We start from the raw sequence: 20,267 nt of genomic DNA, 5'->3' as shown, positions 1-20,267 counted from the left end.
TAAAGTCCAACAGGCTTATTTGGTAGCAAAAGCCACTAGCTTTCGGAGCGCTGCTCCTTCATCAGGTAAGTGGGAGTTCTGTTCACAAACAGGGCATATAAAGACACAGACTCAATTTACAAAATAATGGTTGGAATGTGATTCTTTACAGGTAATCAAGTCTTAAAGGTACAGACAATGTGAGTGGAGAGAGCATTAAGCACAGGTTAAAGAGATGTGTATTGTCTCCAGACAGGACAGTTAGTGAGATTTTGCAAACCCAGGCAAGTCGTGGGGGTTACAGATGGTGTGACATGAACCCAAGATCCCGGTTGAGGCTGTCCTCATGTGTGCGGAACTTGGCTATCAGTCTCTGCTCAGCGACTCTGCGCTGTCGTGTGTCGTGAAGGCCGCCTTGGACAACGTTTATCCGAAGATCAGAGGTCGAATGCCCGTAACCGCTGAAGTGTTCCCCAACAGGAAGAGAACACTCTTGCCTGGTGATTGTCGAGCGGTGTTCATTCATCTGTTGTCGTAGCGTCTGCATGGTCTCCCCAATGTACCATGCCTCAGGACATCCTTTCCTGCAGTGTATCAGGTAGATAACATTGGCCAAGTTGCAAGAGTATGTACCGTGTACCTGGTGGATGGTGTTCCCACGTGAGATGATGGCATCCATGTCGATGATCCGGCATGTCTTGCAGAGGTTGCTGTGGCAGGGTTGTGTGGTGTCGTGGTCACTGTTCTCCTGAAGGCTGGGTAGTTTGCTGCGGACAATGGTCTGTTTGAGGTTGTGCGGTTGTTTGAAGGCAAGAAGTGGGGGTGTGGGGATGGCCTTGGCGAGATGTTCATCTTCATCAATGACATGTTGAAGGCTCCGGGGAAGATGTCGTAGCTTCTCCGCTCTGGGGAAGTACTGGACAATGAAGGATACTCTGTCCGCCGTGTCCCGTGTTTGTCTTCTGAGGAGGTCGGTGCGGTTATTTGCTGTGGCGTGTCGGAACTGTCGATCGATGAGTCGAGCGCAATATCCTGTTCTTATGAGGTCATCTTTCAGCGTCTGAAGGTGTCTGTTGCGATCCTCCTCATCTGAGCTCCTCATCGGAGCCTTCAACATGTCATTGATGAAGACGAACATCTCGCCAAGGCCATCCACACACCTCCACTTCTTGCCTTCAAACAACCGCACAACCTCAAACAGACCATTGTCCGCAGCAAACTACCCAGCCTTCAGGAGAACAGTGACCACGACACCATACAACCCTGCCACAGCAACCTCTGCAAGATGTGCCGGATCATCGACATGGATGCCATCATCTCACATGAGAACACCATCCACCAGGTACACGGTACATACTCTTGCAACTTGGCCAATGTTGTCTACCTGATATGCTGCAGGAAAGGATGTCCCGAGGCATGGTACATTGGGGAGACCATGCAGATGCTACGACAACGGATGAATGAACACCGCTCGACAATCACCAGGCAAGAGTGTTCTCTTCCTGTGGGGGAGCACTTCAGCGGTCATGGACATTCGGCCTCTGATCTTCGCGTAAGCGTTCTCCATGGCGGCCTTCATGACACACGACAGCGCAGAGTCGCTGAGCAGAAACTGATAGCCAAGTTCCGCACACATGAGGACGGCCTCAACCGGGATCTTGGGTTCATGTCACACTATCTGTAACCCCCACGACTTGCCTGGGTTTGCAAAATCTCACTAACTGTCCTGTCTGGAGACAATACACATCTCTTTAACCTGTGCTTAATGCTCTCTCCACTCACATTGTCTGTACCTTTAAGACTTGATTACCTGTAAAGACTCGCATTTCAACCATTATTATGTAAATTGGGTTTGTGTCTTTATATGCCCTGTTTGTGAACAGAACTCCCACTTACCTGACGAAGGAGCAGCGCTCCGAAAGCTAGTGACTTTTGCAACAAGCGACATCACCTAGACGTACAAATGATGTTAATGCATACAGCAACCGTTCAGAGACCTATATGATTTAAAGATTATGGGGGCAATCTTTCCAAAAAATTCTAAGTGTCCCAAAAGTATGAAAACTGGGGAGTTTCGCTCCGTTTTTCTTCAGCAAGCCACCCTGCGCAATTTTCCTACACTCTATCAATTTCTTTGGCAGTCGGGAGTTTCACGCCAGTGGAGATGGGGGGAGCGGAGCCTAATCCCACCAGAGGGATTCAGCAGAAGACTGCTCAGGGCGCCAGTGCATACTGATCTCCCAGTATACCAGGAGATCCTGTTTACCTCCCACCTCCCCCCACGGACATGGCCTCCCCAACACAAAAATGGCTGCCCCCACCCTCCCAGACATCGCCGGCCTCCGGCCTTTCAGCTCCCCCCAACAATTGCCAGCCTCCAGCCTCTCAGTCTCCCTGATCACCGACCTCCTGATCACTGGACCCCCTCATTGCCCGGGCCCAACTCCCGATCTGTGGCCCCCCCAGATTGCCAACCCTCCCTCCCCCGATCACCAGCCCCCAATTGCTGGCCCCAACCCCCTGATCATCGGCTCTAATTCCCAATCGGGCCCCAATTCCTGATCACCAGTCCCCACTCCCCTATGCAGAGTTCTCTCCTTCCCTCCCCTCTTACTGAAACCCCCTGTCTGGCTCTGCCCTCATCAGACCCTACCCACTGTCAGGTCCTGCCCCCCCTGGCACTGCCCAGTGCCCGGTAGTCAGTGATAGGGTGCCATACAGGCACTGGCAGTGTGTCTGGCTGGCAGAGCGAGGGTGCCAGGGTCCCAGGCTGGCAGTGCTAGACTGGCGCTACCCAAGGGGCTCTGCCCACTCCCTGTTTCCATCTACCCAGCGGGCTTTAATGGCCTCCGGTCTCACCAGTGAGGCCGCCACATCTGGTCCCTGTTGGTGGGGACTAACTGTGATCCTCGCCAGTGAGAATCTCTACCAGTGAGATTGTAAGGTGAAGTGAGCCCAGACTATTACATCCCAAGCTCACTAATAAGATTTAATTGATCTTATAAATATTTAAATCAGCCTTCCTGGGCGCGAGGCTGATTGCACCAGCCTGGGAGGATTGCGAATGGCCCAATGCTGAGTGCAATTCGCATTTTCTACCTCCCGCTCATATTTCCCACCCTGATACGCTACTCGACCAGCGCAGCGGGACAGAAAAATCCCACTCTATGTGTGCAATTCATGTGCTGTAAATGACTAGCAGAACAAACAATTGGTAATGCATAAGAACAGTGGATGTATAGTGGGTGACCTGGGTAACTCAGTCACACAGGATCATGCAATGCAAATATAGCTTTTGTTTGTTCAGAAAAGGAGGATGTTTGTGTCTTTTGTTTGATATGAAAAAGGGATGTTTGAATTTTGAAATGTAACCAGTCTGATTGACACGTCTGGCTCTCTGTAGTCATGTGACTATGCCAAGAGACTCTGGAGGCAGACATCTTAAGACCAGTTCAATAAAGCCTCTCACTGAGGCAAGATTATCCTTATATACAAAACAGAGGGCACCAGTTTAAGTGATTGGCAAAAGAACCAACATGAGGAATAAATCACTTCTGCAGCAAGTTGTTAAGGTCTGGAATGCACTGCCTGGGAATGTGGTGGAGGCTGATTCAACTGCATGTTTCAAAAGGGAATTAGATAATTACTGAAAGAATAAAGATTTGCCTGCTGCGGGGAAGGCTTAGGAGAGTGTGACTGGAGTTCCTCTTGCAGAGAGCTGGCATGAAAATGATGGATCACGTGGCTTCCTTCTGTACTGTAACCACAGTATGATGCCATGAAGGTTCATTCGATTGGTTCCTGGAATTCATGTTCTTTCTTACACGCAGTTGCAATGTAAACACAAGCGTACTGCTATCATTTTAATCCCTAGAAAGTAAAGAGCTACACATCTCAGGTAAATTGTGATACAATAAGTAAATAATGATTATAAAACTGGTTTCAGTAATTAGATTGGGCTGATTTATTTTTTAATTAATGAAGTAATCTTTCCTTTTCCCTAATCTTTACCTTGATCAACATCATATAAGTCCATCAGACTAGATACTGAGGGAGGCCATTTTACCTTTAGCAGGAATATTAATTGCTTGTATCCATGATGGAGGCATGTCAAAAATCTTTTCCATTTCCTTCTCATCCTGAAACAGAAAGTTAAGTGTTATGAAAGCACAATCATTTTAAACCGTTTACCTGAATTTTTGAATTCTCTGTTCAGCTAATATTATTAACAGCTCAGATAATGAATTTAAGTAAGTTTTCCTTTTACATACAGTGGTGAGAATATGGCACTTACTTACGTAGAAGCATAGAAGCAGGAGGAGGTCATTCGGCCCTTCGAACCTGCTCCACCATTCATTACGATCATGGCTGATTGTCCAACTCAATAACCTAATCCTACTTTCTCCCCATTGATCCCATTCGCCCCAAGTGCTAGACCCAGCTCCCTCTTGAATACATGTTTTGGCATCAACTGCCTCCTATGGTAATGAATTCCACAGGCTCTGTCTCCTCATCTCCGTCCTAAATGGTCTACCCCGTATCCTCAGACTGTGACCCCTGGTTCTGGACACCCCCACCATCGGGAACGTCCTTTCTACATCTACCCTGTCTAGTCCTGCTAGAATTTTATAAGTCTCTATGAGATCCCCCCTCATTTGTCTGAACTCCAGTCAATCTCGCCTCCTACATCAGTCCCGCCATCCACGGAATCAGCCTGGTAAACCTTCGCTGCGCTCCCTCGAGAGCAAGAACATCCTTCCTCAGAAAAGGACAACCAAACCTGCACACAATATTCTAGGTGTGGCCTCACCAAGGCCCTGTATAATTGCAACAACGCATCCCTGCTCCTGTACTCGAAACCTCTCGCAATGAAGGCCAACATACCATTTGCCTTCTTTACCGCCTGCTGCATCTGCACGCTTATTTTCAGCAACTTCTACATGAAGTGGTTGAAGTATTTGAAGTTGAAGCATTAAGCATTTTTGGAAAGGACTAATGCTTTCATGAGGAAGAATGGGATGGCAGGATATGGGGTGTAGTATGAAGCAGTAATTAGAATAAGTGGTCTGTGAGGTGTCAAGCACTCACATGGATAAGTTGCACTAAATGTCCTATATCCGTACAATATATCCAATGTAATTCTTGAGGAGAGCTAATTACTGCTCCCTTGATCCTCATTCCATCCAACCCCTGATCACTCAATCACCTCTTCTGACCTCAAAGCTAACTGACCCTGTGAATGGTTCCCTTTTCTTTTACATGTCATCCCTCTCCCTTTCAAAATTGCTGCCATTAGCCCCTCCTCATAGACCCGCCATTGACCCCTCCATTCTCTCCAACCATGGCCTATATCTAACCTCCTTCCTCTAAATTCTTCAAATGTGTCATCAGCACCCAACTCCAAATCCAGCTCTCCTTAAAATGTCTCTGTACTGGTCCATTTGGTTAGCCTTGCTACTCTGTTTATGAACAATAACTGCCTCAGACAAGATTGCAAATGAAGTCCTCGTGACTATGACTTATTCTCCATCCTTGCTATCCCTCAACATCTGCATGATTGACTATCCTCCTCCGGTGGCCTTCCTCTGCTGTCCAGCTCATTGGGACGACTGCCTTTGCCTGAATGGAACCAATCTGCAGATGTCCAGTGAGAAGAGTAAGTAACTTCAGAGTCATCCAACTTGCTGACTCCTGGTCTGGGTTCAGATGGAAGAATGATTATTTGGGTGAAGCACTAGTGTGCAGTTGCCACATGGAACTGAATTATATGAGTCACTAGCTTCAGGAGACCAGGAAAGGGAAGATCTTACTCTTACTCTAGGTTAAATAAATTTTGAAATCTAATTAACTAAATCTATTTATAAGCAATTATCAATCAGATCTCACATCATCGAAGCCCTCATCAGTAAGATAATCATACGATTCAGGGATGGCAAGCTGGGAATTCTCAGTGTCAGGCAGCATATATTCCCATCTCACAGGGTCGCCAAGGTCAAAGACCATATCCTAGGAAAAGAGGAATAACACCATCACTAATTCATTAAAAAGTAACATTCATCAGAACTTTTCTCAGGGCCTCTCCAGCTTCACTGCTGTAACTGAGGCACAGACTCAGCAGAAACCTTGTCTACGCATTGGGTTTCTGCCAAAATGATGGAAGTAGCGAGGCCCTGAGGAATTTCACAGGCAGGAGAGTTCACCCAACATTGGCATTCATGGTTTCTCATTTCTAACACTTGTAAACGGTATCTGCCTGTCTCAAACAAATCAGGAGTTTTAGAGGTTAAGCATTGTAAAGTTGGTAGGAAACTGATAGAACCCTGAACAAAGAACAATACAGCACAGGAACAGGCCCTTCGGCCCTCCAAGCCCGCGCCGCTCCCTGGTCCAAACTAGACCATTCTTTTGTATCCCTCCATTCCCACTCCGTTCATATGGCTGTCTAGATAAGCTTGGGTGAAATGTCAAGCTTGGGTGAGTTGGGAGTGAAGACAGGAGCGCTGACATCCAAATCCAGAATTTCCATTCCTGAGATACACTGAAGACCAAGTATGACTGTGGCAGCCAAAACATGGGGGCGATTTTCCCATCCCACTACACTAATGATTTCTGGTGCCACCAGCTCCGTGCCTATTTCTATTAGGTATACAGGGGAGATTTTAATGTTATTTAAATATAATTAGCCGGTCCAGGACTGAAGTCTCTGGGCCCACTAGCATCTCTTCCCCTCCTGCCGGAGTGGTTCACTCCAGCGGGGTTTAAAGTAGCTCCCCACTTTTGGGAAGCTGGCAGCCTGACCCCACTGGAGTGAAGGGGGGGGGCAATTGGGGTCAAGGGGGCAAGGTTTGATGGAGGCGGGGCAATCGGTGGGGGTCCCGTTGCCACTCTGCAGCCAGGATCGGTGGGGGAAGGAGGGAGGCCAGTGATCGGGGCGGACTGGGCCAGGGTGGGGGGGGGTCTAACCCAGGAATTGTCAGGAGGCCAGCGATCGGGCCATGGAGGGGCAGGGGGCCAGCGAAGCAGGGATCACAGGCCTGGCTAGTGATCAAGTTGGCCAGCAATTGGGAGGCCGCAGTGCGGGTCTACTGCGCATGTGCCGATCTCGGTGCTAACAGATCGGTGTATACGCAATGGCTCGCTCAGCACTATGCTGCTGGCCTCTCCAGAAGGAATACTGATTTAAAACGATATACACGCTAGTGACGTCTGCAGTGCATAGAGTGTTGGAGATTCTTTTCTGAACTCCCACTGAAAAAACACCAGTGTGAATTCTCACGCAAGTTCGACACTTCGAATTGTTTTGGGAGAATTCCGGCCATGGAGAGAGAGAAAGGTGAAGCATACTGACCTCTACTGGGGCACATGTGGGTCCCACAGCCAGGTGAGCGACCTTGTCCAGAATTCGATTCTGGATTGGCAGCTTTGCTTACAGGTATGTCGGAACATAACCAGAGTGGGGTGGGAAGATAAGAGGAAGGAAGCAATCGCTCAGCCAGAATAGGTCCACTGGCATGGAGCAGCTAGCTGAGGTTGGAGCAGCGAGCTGAGGTTGGTGCACCTTCTGCACCATACAAATGAGGTGGCCCCTCACTGACGCCAAGTTTCAGTTAGGGTCAATGTTGGAGAGCACTGGTCGGCACAACTGCCTTATCTTCAATCTGGGATATTTTAGGGTGAGTCTTCTGCCATGATGCAGTTTATAAGATGTGTGGGTTAAGTTGTGCGGGTTAGGTTGATATGTGGGTTAGGTTGATTGGCCATGCTAAAATTGCCCCTTAGTGTCCTGAGATGTGTAAGTTAGAGGGATTAGCGGGTAATGTGTAGGGATATGGGGGTAGGGGCCGGGTGGGATTGTGGTCGGTGCAGACTCGATGGGCCAAATGGCCTCTTTCTACACTGTAGGGTTTCTGTGATTCTATGATAACTAGCTATTGTGATGTCCACTGACAGTCCCTCTTTTGCTGGGAGTGAAACACTTAACTTTCTCTGTTCACTGTCTTTCCTCCACAAATCTCAGTGACAACTTCATAGAAATCATAGAAACCCTACAGTGCAGAAGGAGGCCATTCGGCCCATCGAGTCTGCACCGACCACAATCCCACCCAGGCCCTACCCCCACATATTTACCTGCTAATCCCTCTAACCTACGCATCTCAGGACTCTAAGGGGCAATTTTTAACCTGGTCAATCAACCTAACCCGCACATCTTTGGACTGTGGGAGGAAACCGGAGCACCCGGAGGAAACCCACGCAGACACGAGGAGAATGTGCAAACTCCACACAGACAGTAACCCGAGCCGGGAATCGAACCCGGGACCCTGGAGCTGTGAAGCAGCAGTGCTAACCACTGTGCTACCGTGCCGCCTTCTCATAACATCTGACTCCTCCAGTGTCAATGAGAGATTCTACCCAAGTGCAGGGGGCAAGGGTGGATGGGAACCTGAATCACCTCCAAACATTGGTGGAGCTGAGGCCAAGAACAAGAGTGCAAAAGGATTTGACCATGAGCCAGACCATGTGCATCTAGGCTGTTGACTATGCTGGTGAAATTTCCAAGTATATTATCTTTAAGCAACTCTAACCCATTTAAACCAAACTGCATTAAATTTAACATGGATTTAACACGGATAATTGACCAAAGCTAAAAGCCAACATTCGGAGGAAATGAACCCCACTCCAACCATGTGCCCAGTATCAAAACAGTTTCTCACCCCCACACCCCAAGTACTACAACAAGCCTCAGTTCAATCAGGAAAAATTCAAATAAAGTCAGGTGGTCTGACTTAAGATTAGTCTGAGCAATCCCCCATGTCCCAAATGAACACAAGAGTACCCAAGTGCAATACTGATTGATTATACTTGGCTGCAATGACAATGCCCAAGGTTACGGATTCTGGAGAAGGTGAAAATGCCACAGGGTTGTGGAGGGTGGCACTCTTTTAGAGTTTGGAGGTCAGGGGCGAAGGGTGGCACACAATAGTTGTGCATAATAGTTTATGTTTCATGGGACTACTTGATGCTGCCAATGGACAAAGAGAAGCAGGCAGCTGTTACCATTGTGCAGGGGAGGGGGATGTGGGTGAGGTGAGGAAAGAAAGCCTGCACAGGTTAGCAGTAAGAACATAACTAGGAGCAGGAGTAGGCCATCTGGCCCCTCGAGCCTGCTCCGCCATTCAATAAGATCATGGCTGATATTTTCGTGGACTCAGCTCCACTTACCCACCCGCTCACCATAACACTTAATTCCTTTACTGTTCAAAAATTTATTTATTCTTGCCTTTAAAACATTCAATGAGGTAGCCTCAACTGCTTCACTGGGCAGGGAATTCCACTGATTCACAACCCTTTAGGTAAAGAAGTTCCTCCCCAACTCAGACCTAAATCTGCTCCCCCTTATTTTGAGGCCATGCCCCCTAGTTCTGGTTTCACCCGCCAGTGGAAACAAGCTCCCTGCTTCTATCTTATCTATTCCCTTCATAATCTTATATGTTTCTATAAGATCTCCCCTCATTCTTCTAAATTCCAATAAGTATAGTCCCAGACCAAAACTGTACACAGTACTCCAGCTGCAACCTTATACAGCTGCAACATAACCTCTCTGTTTTTAAACTCCATCCCTCCAGCAATGAAGGACAAAATTCCATTTGCCTTCTTAATTACCTGCTGCACCTGCAAACCAACTCCTTGTGATTCTTGCACAAGGACACCCTCTGCACAGCAGCATGCTGCAATTTTTTACCATTTAAATAATAGTCCATTTTGCTGTTATTCCTACCAAAATGGATGACCTCATATTTACCAACATTGTATTCCATCTGCCAGACCCTTGCCCACTCATTTAAACTATCTATATCCCTCTGCAGACTTTCAGTATCCTCTGCACACTTTGTTCTGCCACTCATCTTAGTGTCACCTGTGAATTTTGACATACTACACTTGGTCCCCAACTCCAAATCATCTATGTAAATTGTAAACAATTGCAGTCCCAACACTGATCCCTGAGGCACACCACTAGCCAACCAGAAAAACATCCATTTATCCCTGCTCTTTGCTTTCTGTTAGTTAACCAATCCTCTGTGCATGCAAATACATTACCCATAACACCGTGCACCTTTATCTCATGCAGCAGCCTTTTGTGCGGCACCTTGTCAAATGCCTTCTGGAAATCCAGATAAACCACATCCACAGGTTCCTCATTGTCCACCGCGCTCATAATGTCCTCAAAGGATTCCAGTAAATTAGTTAAACATGACCTGCCTTTCATGAACCCATGCTGCATCTGCCCAATGGGGCAATTTCTATCCATATGATTCTAGATTCAAGGCTAAGAAAAGAATACCTTGCAACCAAATTTGCATTCCTGCATGTTCACCCAGTAGTTACGATGGTTCCAGATGCTCTCGATTCCCAAGAATTTTTCGTTCGTAGTTTTGTAGCTGTTTCCCGTGAAGGGGTCGATGAAGAAGTTCTCTGGGACTTCCCTTTTGCCTGCAAGCACCAGAACCCAACAGTGCACCCGCAGACCATGCATGACATCATGTGTTCCTTTTATCTTGAGCTAGAACAGGAGGATATGGTGAATTCGGGTCCATAATTCTTACTTCCTACTAATTTTTTTTCTCTTTCAGGCTTCAAAATTACCAATGTCAAAAGATCAGAATCAAACTGCTCAACGTTTCAGCTGATCAACGAGTACAGCAATAATGGTAGTGAAGTGGTTTACCTGACTCCATGTCACCAAGATGCAACTTGGGGCCCTAGTTTCCCATTTTCATTCCAAGTGCTGGGCGGACTTGAAATTGGGAGTGTTTCAGATCCCATTCTGAGGTGCCCCCATACACACTCTGCCTGAAAAAATAGCAGCGATTCTGAATCGTGCTGCAAAAGCCTGTGGGCAGGGCTTAACGTGCCCGAAACTGCAGCTCCGACCAGCGCCTCCAACTGTGCATGCGCAGGAAAAAAAGATGGAAAAACGCTCCCCTGCCACATTGCTCCCAGGCCGTATAATGCCTCCCCCTTGGCCCTCACAGACATTGCCCCACCCCCACAACATTATTGACCCCCCTAATCCCCCTCTCCCTGCCACCCAGACCGATTGCGGGCCCCTCCCCCCTTGCCCCCCCCCCCCAATCACACGCAGAGTGGCAGCGGACCTCCCCCCCCCACCGATCACATGCAGAGTGGCAGTGGACCCCCCCCCCCCCCCACTGATCACACGCAGAGTGGCAGCGGACTCCCCCTGCCCCTGCCTCCCCGATCTGAGTCAGAAAGCCATCTGACCCACCTCCATCACCACCACCTCCCCCCCCCCCTCCCCCCCCCCCCCACTCCCTCACCGAATCAGACCTTTGTGTACCATGTCTGTTTCATGCCAAATCTGGACGGGTGAACACGGTGGTAATGGGGGAAATGCCGGTAAGTTTGGGCATGCAGCCCATTAATGCATGCAAATGTATTTAAATTGATGTCATGCCCATTTCGTGTGTGATCCTGATGGTGGCTATTTTCGGCCCTTGGTAAAGGGGGAACCGGCGTGGAGGTGGGCGCAGATTGTGCTACTCACCTCACGCCCGACTTCATCAAGTTTTCGTGCCCAAAAACAGGCGTAACTTGATGGTAAAATTGGGCCCTTAGTCTTCCACTTGACCCTTCCCTATTAGGGGGTGGGGAGTGCGAGGAAATCCAGATTAACCTTACAATTCCAGCTAGGGTTCCCTGGGCAGATCATAATAGATTTCTTGCTAACTGCCAAAACTTGCATGAGTGCCCCAAATGTCTCCCAAGGGTAATCAATTTGACCTGGCGAGGATTTACTGAGCATTTCCAGCATGTTGAGTATTTCCAGCAACCGCAGTATTTTGCTTTTGTAAGCCAAGTGGCATGCTGGCCTTTACTGGATTGCAGAGCAGGATTGCTGCAATTGTATCAGGCTTTGGTGAGACCACACCTAGAGTACTGTGCAATATCGGAGAAAGCATATGCTTGCTTCGGAGACTGTGCAGCAAACGTTCACTGGAAAGACGGAGGATGAGGGGAGACTTAATAGAGGTGTATAAAATTATGAAAGGCATAGATAGGGTGAACGGTGGGAAGCTTTTCCCCAGGTCGGTAGTGACGTTCACGAGGGGTCATAGGTTCAAGGTGAAGGGGGGGAGGTTTAACACAGATATCAGAAGGACATATTTTACACAGAGGGTGGTGGGGGCCTGGAATGCGCTGCCAGGCAAGGTGGTGGAGGCGGACACACTGGGAACATTTAAGACTTATCTAGACAGCCATATGAACGGAGTGGGAATGGAGGGATACAAAAGAATGGTCTAGTTTGGACCAGGGAGCGGCACGGGCTTGGAGGGCCGGAGGGCCTGTTCCTGTGCTGCAATGTTCTTTGCTCTTTGTTCTTTGGATTAGTTCCTGGGGTGAGAAAGCTGTCCTATGAGGAGAGGCATAATAAATTGGGCCTATCTCTCTGGAATTTGGAAAAATGAGAGGCGATCTCACTGAGATAAGGATAATTTGATTTTCATTTTAAAGGTCTTGAATCTTTGGATTCTCTATCCCAGAGGGTGCTCCACCGTCAAATAAATTTAAGGCTAAGATAGACAGGTTTTTAGACTCTGAGGGAATGAACAGATACGGGGAGAGGGCAGGAAAGTGGAATCGAAGCCAAAGATTTGGCCATAATTGTACTGAATGGGGGAGCAGGCTTGGCAGACCACCTAGTCCACAGCTGCTCCTATTTCTTTTGTTCGAACAGTGGTATCTCTGGCCTAGGTTGTCTTTATGAAGAGCCATCCATTTTTTATTTTGATACGCACACACACACACACACACAAGCAGGATGATTAGTTGCTGGGACTCACATCTGCCAAACGCTCCAGTTCTTTCTGCCTCCTTTCATCTTCTGCTTTCTTCTCTGCCACCTTCTGAGCTTGCTGGTTCATTTCAAATTTGCTCCTTAACTCTCGAACTGGTTTTACAGCGTACCTCTTCACAACTTGTTTATCTTGGTCTATTTTAACCTTAAAAAAATGTTAAAAGTGTGTTTAAACAAAATTGCTAATTATAACGGGCTGACTGTAAAATGTATTGAATGATTTTATTAGTGATTACTCCTCCTCTTCCCCTGCTTCATGTTGGCTTGTGGCTCATAGATGTACACAGTGCTCCTGTCTCCCATTCAAGGACCCCATGAACCCGGGGCATTCTCCCTTCCACCTTCTTCCATCAGAAAAAAGATACAAAAGTCTGAGGCCACGTACCAACCGACTCAAGAATGCCTTCTTCCCTGCCATCATCAGACTTTTGAATGGACCTACCTCATATTAAGTTGATCTTTCTCTACACCCAGCTATGACTGTCACACTACATTCTGCACCATCTCCTTTCCATCTCCCCTGTTTACTCTATAAATGGTATGCTTTGTCTGTATAGTGTGCAAGAAATAATATTTTTCACTGTATACCAATACATATTACTCTATGACTCTATGACATGTGACAATAAAAAATCAAATCAAATCAACTGTAAGCCCATAGTGTTGGCAAGATATATAACCACATGAGGATCACAGGTGAACCCAGTCTTCATAGAATCAGAGAAGCCCTATAGTGCAGAAGGAGACCATTCAGCCCATCGAGTCTGCACCAATCACAATCCCACACAAGAACTGTAACCCCACATATTTACCCTACTAGCCTCCCTGATACTAGGGTTAATTTCAGATGGCCAATCAATCTAACCCGCACATCTTTGGACTGTGGGAGGAAACCCACGCAGACACGGGGAGAATGTGCAAACTCCACACAGACAGTGACCCGAGGCCGGAATTGAACCCAGGTCCCTGGCGCTGTGAGGCTGTGCCATCGTGCTGCCCCCACCTTGTTCTTACTCATGTCTCAACATGCACAATTTCCAGCAAAGACTTTCAGACAGGGAACTGAGCTTCTGCTTGTTTTGGCTCCTCTTATGTTGAAGTAAATTGTAGCACACCAACCTTTCCTGAAGCTGACATTAGCATATCTAGGGAATGAGTCCAGCATTCCCTGATCTATAAGTCTCAGTATCATGCTGGTGAATGCATTTATCCACACAAATAATCGGTCTTCTCTTCTCACTCATTCACAGAATCAAAGTGTCGCTGACAATCTTGGCATTTAATTCACATCCCTTTGGAAGCTGGTGGTTGGTTCTCTTCTTGTACCATAATGATCCATCTGGTAAATGTGCTCCCACAGCACTGTTAGTGAGGAAGTTTCAGGATTTTGACAAAGCTACAACGTAGGTTTGCCGATATAGTCCCAAGTCAGGATGTTGAGTGACTTGAAGAGGAAGTTGGAGGAGATGCTGTTTCCATTCACCTTCTCGGTGGTGGAGATCGCAGGTTTCAGGTGCCCCGTCAAAGAGCCTTGGTGAGTTGCTGCAGGGCATCCAGTCGATAATACAAACTGGAGCCACATTGTGCTGGTGGAGGAAGTGAATGTTCGGGTCAACACAAAAAACAGAAACGTGATCCCACAAATCACTGAGTTGTATCTAACAACCTAAACATTCAGATAAAAGCAAAATACTGCAGATGCTGGAACCTGAAACAAAAACAGAAAATGCTGGAAAATCACAGGGAGAGAATAGAGAAAACCACAAAAACAAGAAAACAAAAACAGACCCTTTGAAGGGTCATCTAGACTCGAAACATCAGCTCTTTTCTCTCCTCACAGGTGCTGTCAGACCTGCTGAGATTTTCCAGCATTTTCTGTCTTTGTTTCAGATTCCAGCATCCACAGTATTTTGCTTTTATCTGAGTGCTTAGGTCGTTAGATACAACTCAGGTGATTTGCAGGGTCACGTAAGCGGGCAGTTAAGAGACAACCACATTGCTGTGGATCTGGAATCACATGTAGTCCGGACCAAATAAGGTTCGCAGGTTTCCTTTCCTGAAGGTCATTAGTGAACCAGTAGGGTTTCAATGACAATCTGAGAGCTTCAAGATCACTTTAACTGATACCAGCATACCCAGTGCAGTTAAAAGGAGTAAGGTCAGTGATGATGTTCCCAAAGAAGAGGTTAGACTGCTGGCATTCACTGAGAGGGCAGAAGGGCTTGGAGCTTTTGGAAGAGTACTAGCCAAGGAGTCAAAACTGTCAGGAACACGGGTGAAGGAAGAGAGAAAAGTGGTTTGTCCGATGGTTCAGAGTTGAAAGCCATACGGACTAGTTCAGAGTTGAAAGGTTCCATCGCTGAGCCATTCCAACCAGTAATGTCTCAAGTCATAGAGTCATAGAGGCTTACAGCATAGAAACAGGTCCTTCGGCCCAACTTGTCCATGCTGCCCTTTTTTTACCACTAAGCTAGTCCCAATTGCCCGCCTTTATCCCTCTATAGCCATCTGACCCAAAGCCTGACATCTTGAGTTAGCTGATCAAACCAGAACAGCTGTTAAATGCTACAGTAGTTGCAAGATATGGCGGACACTGAAAATTTGAAATTGAAACAGAAATTGATGAAAACCACTCAGCAAGTCAGGCAGCACAGAAGAGAGAGAAACAGCTAACATTTCAGATTGGTGACCTATCATTAGAGTTGGAAAAAGTTAGAGATGTTAACAGGTTTTAAGCAAGTTTAGATGCAGGGAAAGAGGAAGGGGAAAGAAAAAAAGGTCTGTGATAGGGTGGAAGGCAGGAGAGGTAAATGATCAAATGGATGATGCTGTAAGGTAAAGGTGGGCTGTAATGGCACAACTAAAGAAACAAAACTTTGATCAAGTTTTGGATCAAAACTTGGATCAAGTTTTGGATCAAAACTTGGCTTTGTCAAAGGCAGATCATGCCTTACGAGCCTGGTGGAGTTCTTTGAAAATGTGACTAAACACATTGACGAAGGGAAAGTGGTAGATGTGGTTTTTATGGATTTTAGCAAGGCTTTTGATAAGGTCCCCCATGCAAGGCTTCGAGAAAAAGTGAGAGGGCATGGGATCCAAGGTGCCGCTGCCCTGTGGATCCAGAACTGGCTTGCCCAAAGGAGGCAGAGAGTGGGTATAGATGGGTCTTTTTCTAAATGGAGGTCGGTCACCAGTGGTGTGCCCCAGGGATCTGTTCTGGGACCCTTGCTGTTTGTCATTTTCATAAATGACCTGGATGAGGAAGTGGAGGGATGGGTTGGTAAGTTTGCCGACGACACGAAGGTTGGTGGGGTTGTGGATAGTCTGGAGGGGTGTCAGAAGTTACAGATGGACATAGATAGGATGCAAGACTGGGCGGAGAAGTGGCTGATGGACTTCAACCCAGATAAATGCGTAGTGGTCCATTTTGGCAGGTCAAATGGGATGAAGGAGTACAATATAAAGGGAAAGACTTTTAGTACTGTAGAGGATCAGAACGACCTTGGGGTCCGGGTCCATAGGACTCTAAAATCGGCCTCGCAGGTGGAGGAGTTGGTTAAGAAGACGTATGGTGTGCTGGCCTTTATCAATCGAGGGATTGAGTTTAGGAGTCCGGGGATAATGATGCAGCTATATAAGACCCTTGTCAGACCCCACTTGGAGTACTGTGCTCAGTTCTGGTCGCCTCATTACAGGAAGAATGTGGAAAAGATTGAAAGGGTGCAGAGGAGATTTACAAGGATGTTGCTTGGATTGAGTGGCATGCCTTATGAGGATAGGCTGAGGGAGCTCGGTCTTTTCTCCTTGGAGAGACGTAGGATGAGAGGAGACCTAATAGAGGTATATAAGATGTTGAGAGGCATAGATCGGGTGGACTCTCAGAGACTTTTTCCCAGGGTGGAAATGTCTGCTACGAGAGGACACAGGTTTAAGGTGCTGGGGGGTAGGTACAGGGGAAATGTTTGGGGGAAGTTTTTCACACAGAGGGTGGTGGGCGAGTGGAATCGGCTGCCGTCAGGGGTGGTGGAGGCAAACTCAATAGGGTCTTTTAAGAGACTCCTGGATGAGTACATGGAGCGTAATAGGATGGAGGGTTATAGGTAGGCCTAAAAGGTAGGGATATGTTCGGCACAACTTGTGGGGCCGAAGGGCCTGTTTTGTGCTGTAGTTTTTCTATGTTTCTAAGAGGTGATGCAAATGGCAACAGTAAAACCATTATCCGTAACTGCTATCTGAAAAACTGGTTATGATCTGCAATTGTTGAATAGAATGTTTGAGTCTGGAAGATTGTGAAATGTTGAAACAGTGGGCTGAATTTAGTCAGTGCTGAACTAATTGACTTTCAATGAGGCTGCCCTAGAGCCGTAATGGCAGCCTTAAAAAGGTGAAGGTCAGATTACCGCTCCTCAGTGAGAGGAAGTCCTCCACTCGAGAACTGCCAGCCAATCTGATTGGCTGGTAGTTCTAGCAGTTCCAGAAACGCCGGAGCTCAGTATTGGGCACTGCTGGCACTGCAAACATTTCCACAATGGCAACCAGAGTTGGTAAGTCTCAGGTTGTTCGGGCAGGCAGAGATTGGATATCCTGGGAAAGGGCAGTGGGCTTTGGTGGCCAGAGGGAGAGGCACAAGGGCAGGTAACATCTTGGGGAGGAACGCTCCCAATTGCTCACACCCGCTAAAGGACGTATGGCCCTTTTTTTCCACCTATTAACCAGTAATGTCTCGCCCACCTGCCACTGTCCAGAGTTTTATGGAGGAGACAGATTGAGGGCCTTAAGAGGGCAATAATGGGTCACTTAAGAGCCTCAATAGGCCGATGAGCAGGCAACTTAGGGGGCACCTGTGGTGTGTGTCCCTTTAAGACAGCTCATAAGAAGGGACCTGAGGGACCAATGGGAACTGAGAGTGAGTGATCACCTCAGAAGGTGGAGTTCTCTCTTGGGCAGAATCACCTAGCAGCCTATAGTTAACATCATAAAGACTGGGGCATGACTCTCGGGCAGCCCAGAACTGCAACTCCTGGGCAGAATTGGGCAGAATTTTACGAGAATGATTTCAAGTGTCCAGCTAGTGTGAAAATGGGAGAGTTGCAAATCTGTTTCTTGAGTAAATTTTTACACCCAATCTTGTGCACATAATGCATGAAAAAAATCGGCTAGACCATTTCTAGCTGCTACAGGCAGTGGGTGGAGCTTGATTCGCCAGTCAGCAGCAGAGGGAATTATTGCGCATGTGCAGACCTTTGTCTGCACATGCGCGATAGCAACAGGTAAGGTCTGACAGAGAGAGAGTTGTCAGGCCTCTGCTGTTGCAGTCAGCCTCATCCAACTACCACCCCCCCCCCCCCCCCCCCAGCCTGCCATCGCAGGTGCCCATGGCCAATCACGAGCCCCACACCACCTGGAAATGTAGCCCCTGCCACCGCACCCCCCCACCTACCACCCAGACCAATTACATCCCCCTCCCACTGATCGCAGGCAGAGTGGCAGCGGGCCCCCCTTCCTCCCCCACCAATCACATCTGCAGAATGGCAGCGAGGCCCCCCCAATCCTCCCTTCCCCCCTGTACCGATTGCAATGCAGAGTGGCAGCTGACCCTCTCTTCCCCTTCGGGCCCTACCTCCATACCCGCCCCTTCAGGCCCCCTGGAACTGCCCTGCCCGATGGGCATTACCAAGGTGCCAGGCTGGCACTGCTCATGGGGAGCAGGTGTTTTCCTTGCCAGAGAGAACCTCTACCGTTGAGGCCATAAAGGCAAGCAAGCCCAGACAGTTCAGTGCCGGGCTTACTAATGCCATTTAAATTAGATTAATACAAGTTTAAATAAATTATTCTGCCTCTCGCCGGAGACTGACCTCGCCGGAAATTCAGCTCCTGTTAGATTGCGAGAACCAAGTAATCGGGTATGATCCTGATTTCTCGGCTCTCGTCCTATTGTACTGGCTTGCTCCACCCATTGATGGGCGGGCGAACCAGTAAAATTCCATCCAATAACGTAAAAAGTTAAAAGAAAATAATGGTCTTGAAATATTTTCCCAGTCCACTGCCTCCCCAAGTGAAAACCCATCCAGTGGGGTGGCTTTAAACGCAGCCCATGATTTCTGTTTTTCTCTCTCTACAAATGCTGCCGCACCTGCTGAGTGTTTTCCAGCATTTTCTGTCGTTATGGTACAATTGCCTGTGGAACAGAAAGGCAGCCCAGGTTCCCACTCCTGATCACTATGTAGCCAGCTTGCTGGAGCCACAAGTACATGGACAATGTTGAGAACAGCGATAATGCCTGGCTGGCAGTCTCCATGGTTGAGATGTCAGATGGCACTTCCCAGCTAAGCTCAAATGGCCACTTGGGTGGGGTGCTGGAGGGACACTGTGCCTTATGGCCCAGACCCCAAAAAGAGAGTCAATGTGACTACAAAAGGTGGGATGGGAGACCCATAAGAACATTTCCTTTCAGTGAAATCAAGTGAAAATGTCCGAGTGGATGTTCTGTAGAATGTTTGATATTTAAAGTAAAATAAATATTTCAAAAGCTAAACTATGTTGTGTCCTTATCTTTTTAAACTGTGTGCACTGTGGTCGATGATAAAAATGCTTGCCTCCAAAGAGTACTTCTACTTAAGATTGCTGTGTGAAATTTGAGCCTAATTAAGTATTCATAATTAATTACTAATTAAAATGATTCAAACGCACGCAAGAGCAAAGAAAAACAACTTTTAAAAAAAAACTATTGTTTACTTCTTGATGCAGATCTTTTCTAAGCTACCTGGAGGTTTGTGAAGACAGCTATCTGGATATGTGTTTTAAACCACTCTGCTTTTTTTTTCACCTGAAGAAGGGGCTTAAGGCTCCGAAAGCTTGTGGCTTTTGCTACCAAATAAACCTGTTGGACTTTAACCTGGTGTTGTTAAACTTCTTACTGATGCAGGTTAACAGGGGTATTGGAGTGACAGCTGATTTAAGAGTCTAGATGCAGTTGGCCTAGCTGGTAGAAACTGGACGGGTTCCGTGCTCAAGATTGAGTGATGGCCAACAGTGGATCCAATGGATCCTATGGTGCTGAGGACAGAGGAGCTACGGCCTTGGAAAACAACAGCTGGCTGGTCCCAGGCTGAGGATCCTCTGGGAAAGAAGTTAGTGTTCCCTTCAACCGTATGTGAGGAAGGCAGCTGGAAATCACCACATGTTGTCCTTTTCACCAGTCAAATATAGTCAGTAGAAACAATTCTTTTCAAGAATGAGCCTGACACTGCTCGTGTCAACAGCTTGCTCCCTGTCCATGAACTGCAGGTGGGGCCAGAACTCAAACAGCGATATACATCTTACCTGCAGTTTCTCAGCTAGCCTTCAGTAATGTTGTGAGCTCATTTCAAGTAAATAATTTGAACATGCTTCCTGCTCTGTATTCCCAGGTATG

General features: G+C 47.4%; 1 protein-coding gene across 1 annotated transcript in view; it reads right to left on the bottom strand.

The window, feature by feature from the left end:
• The window catches only part of ccdc135 (coiled-coil domain containing 135), a 75,604-nt gene that overhangs the window by 34,891 nt on the left and 20,446 nt on the right, over positions 1 to 20,267 (bottom strand). Inside the window, exons 5-8 of the mRNA XM_078233242.1 lie at positions 12,840 to 12,998; positions 10,319 to 10,537; positions 5,866 to 5,985; positions 4,046 to 4,118 (exon numbers count right to left, since the gene is read on the bottom strand). Coding sequence (XP_078089368.1) covers positions 4,046 to 4,118; positions 5,866 to 5,985; positions 10,319 to 10,537; positions 12,840 to 12,998 — 571 coding nt within the window. The remainder of the gene's footprint in view (positions 1 to 4,045; positions 4,119 to 5,865; positions 5,986 to 10,318; positions 10,538 to 12,839; positions 12,999 to 20,267) is intronic.

Source organism: Mustelus asterias, chromosome 18 (genome assembly GCF_964213995.1).
Source record: "Mustelus asterias chromosome 18, sMusAst1.hap1.1, whole genome shotgun sequence".
NCBI classification, from domain to species: domain Eukaryota; kingdom Metazoa; phylum Chordata; class Chondrichthyes; order Carcharhiniformes; family Triakidae; genus Mustelus; species Mustelus asterias.
Note: the sequence above shows the minus strand (reverse complement) of the source record. Positions and strands in the feature narration are given on the sequence as shown.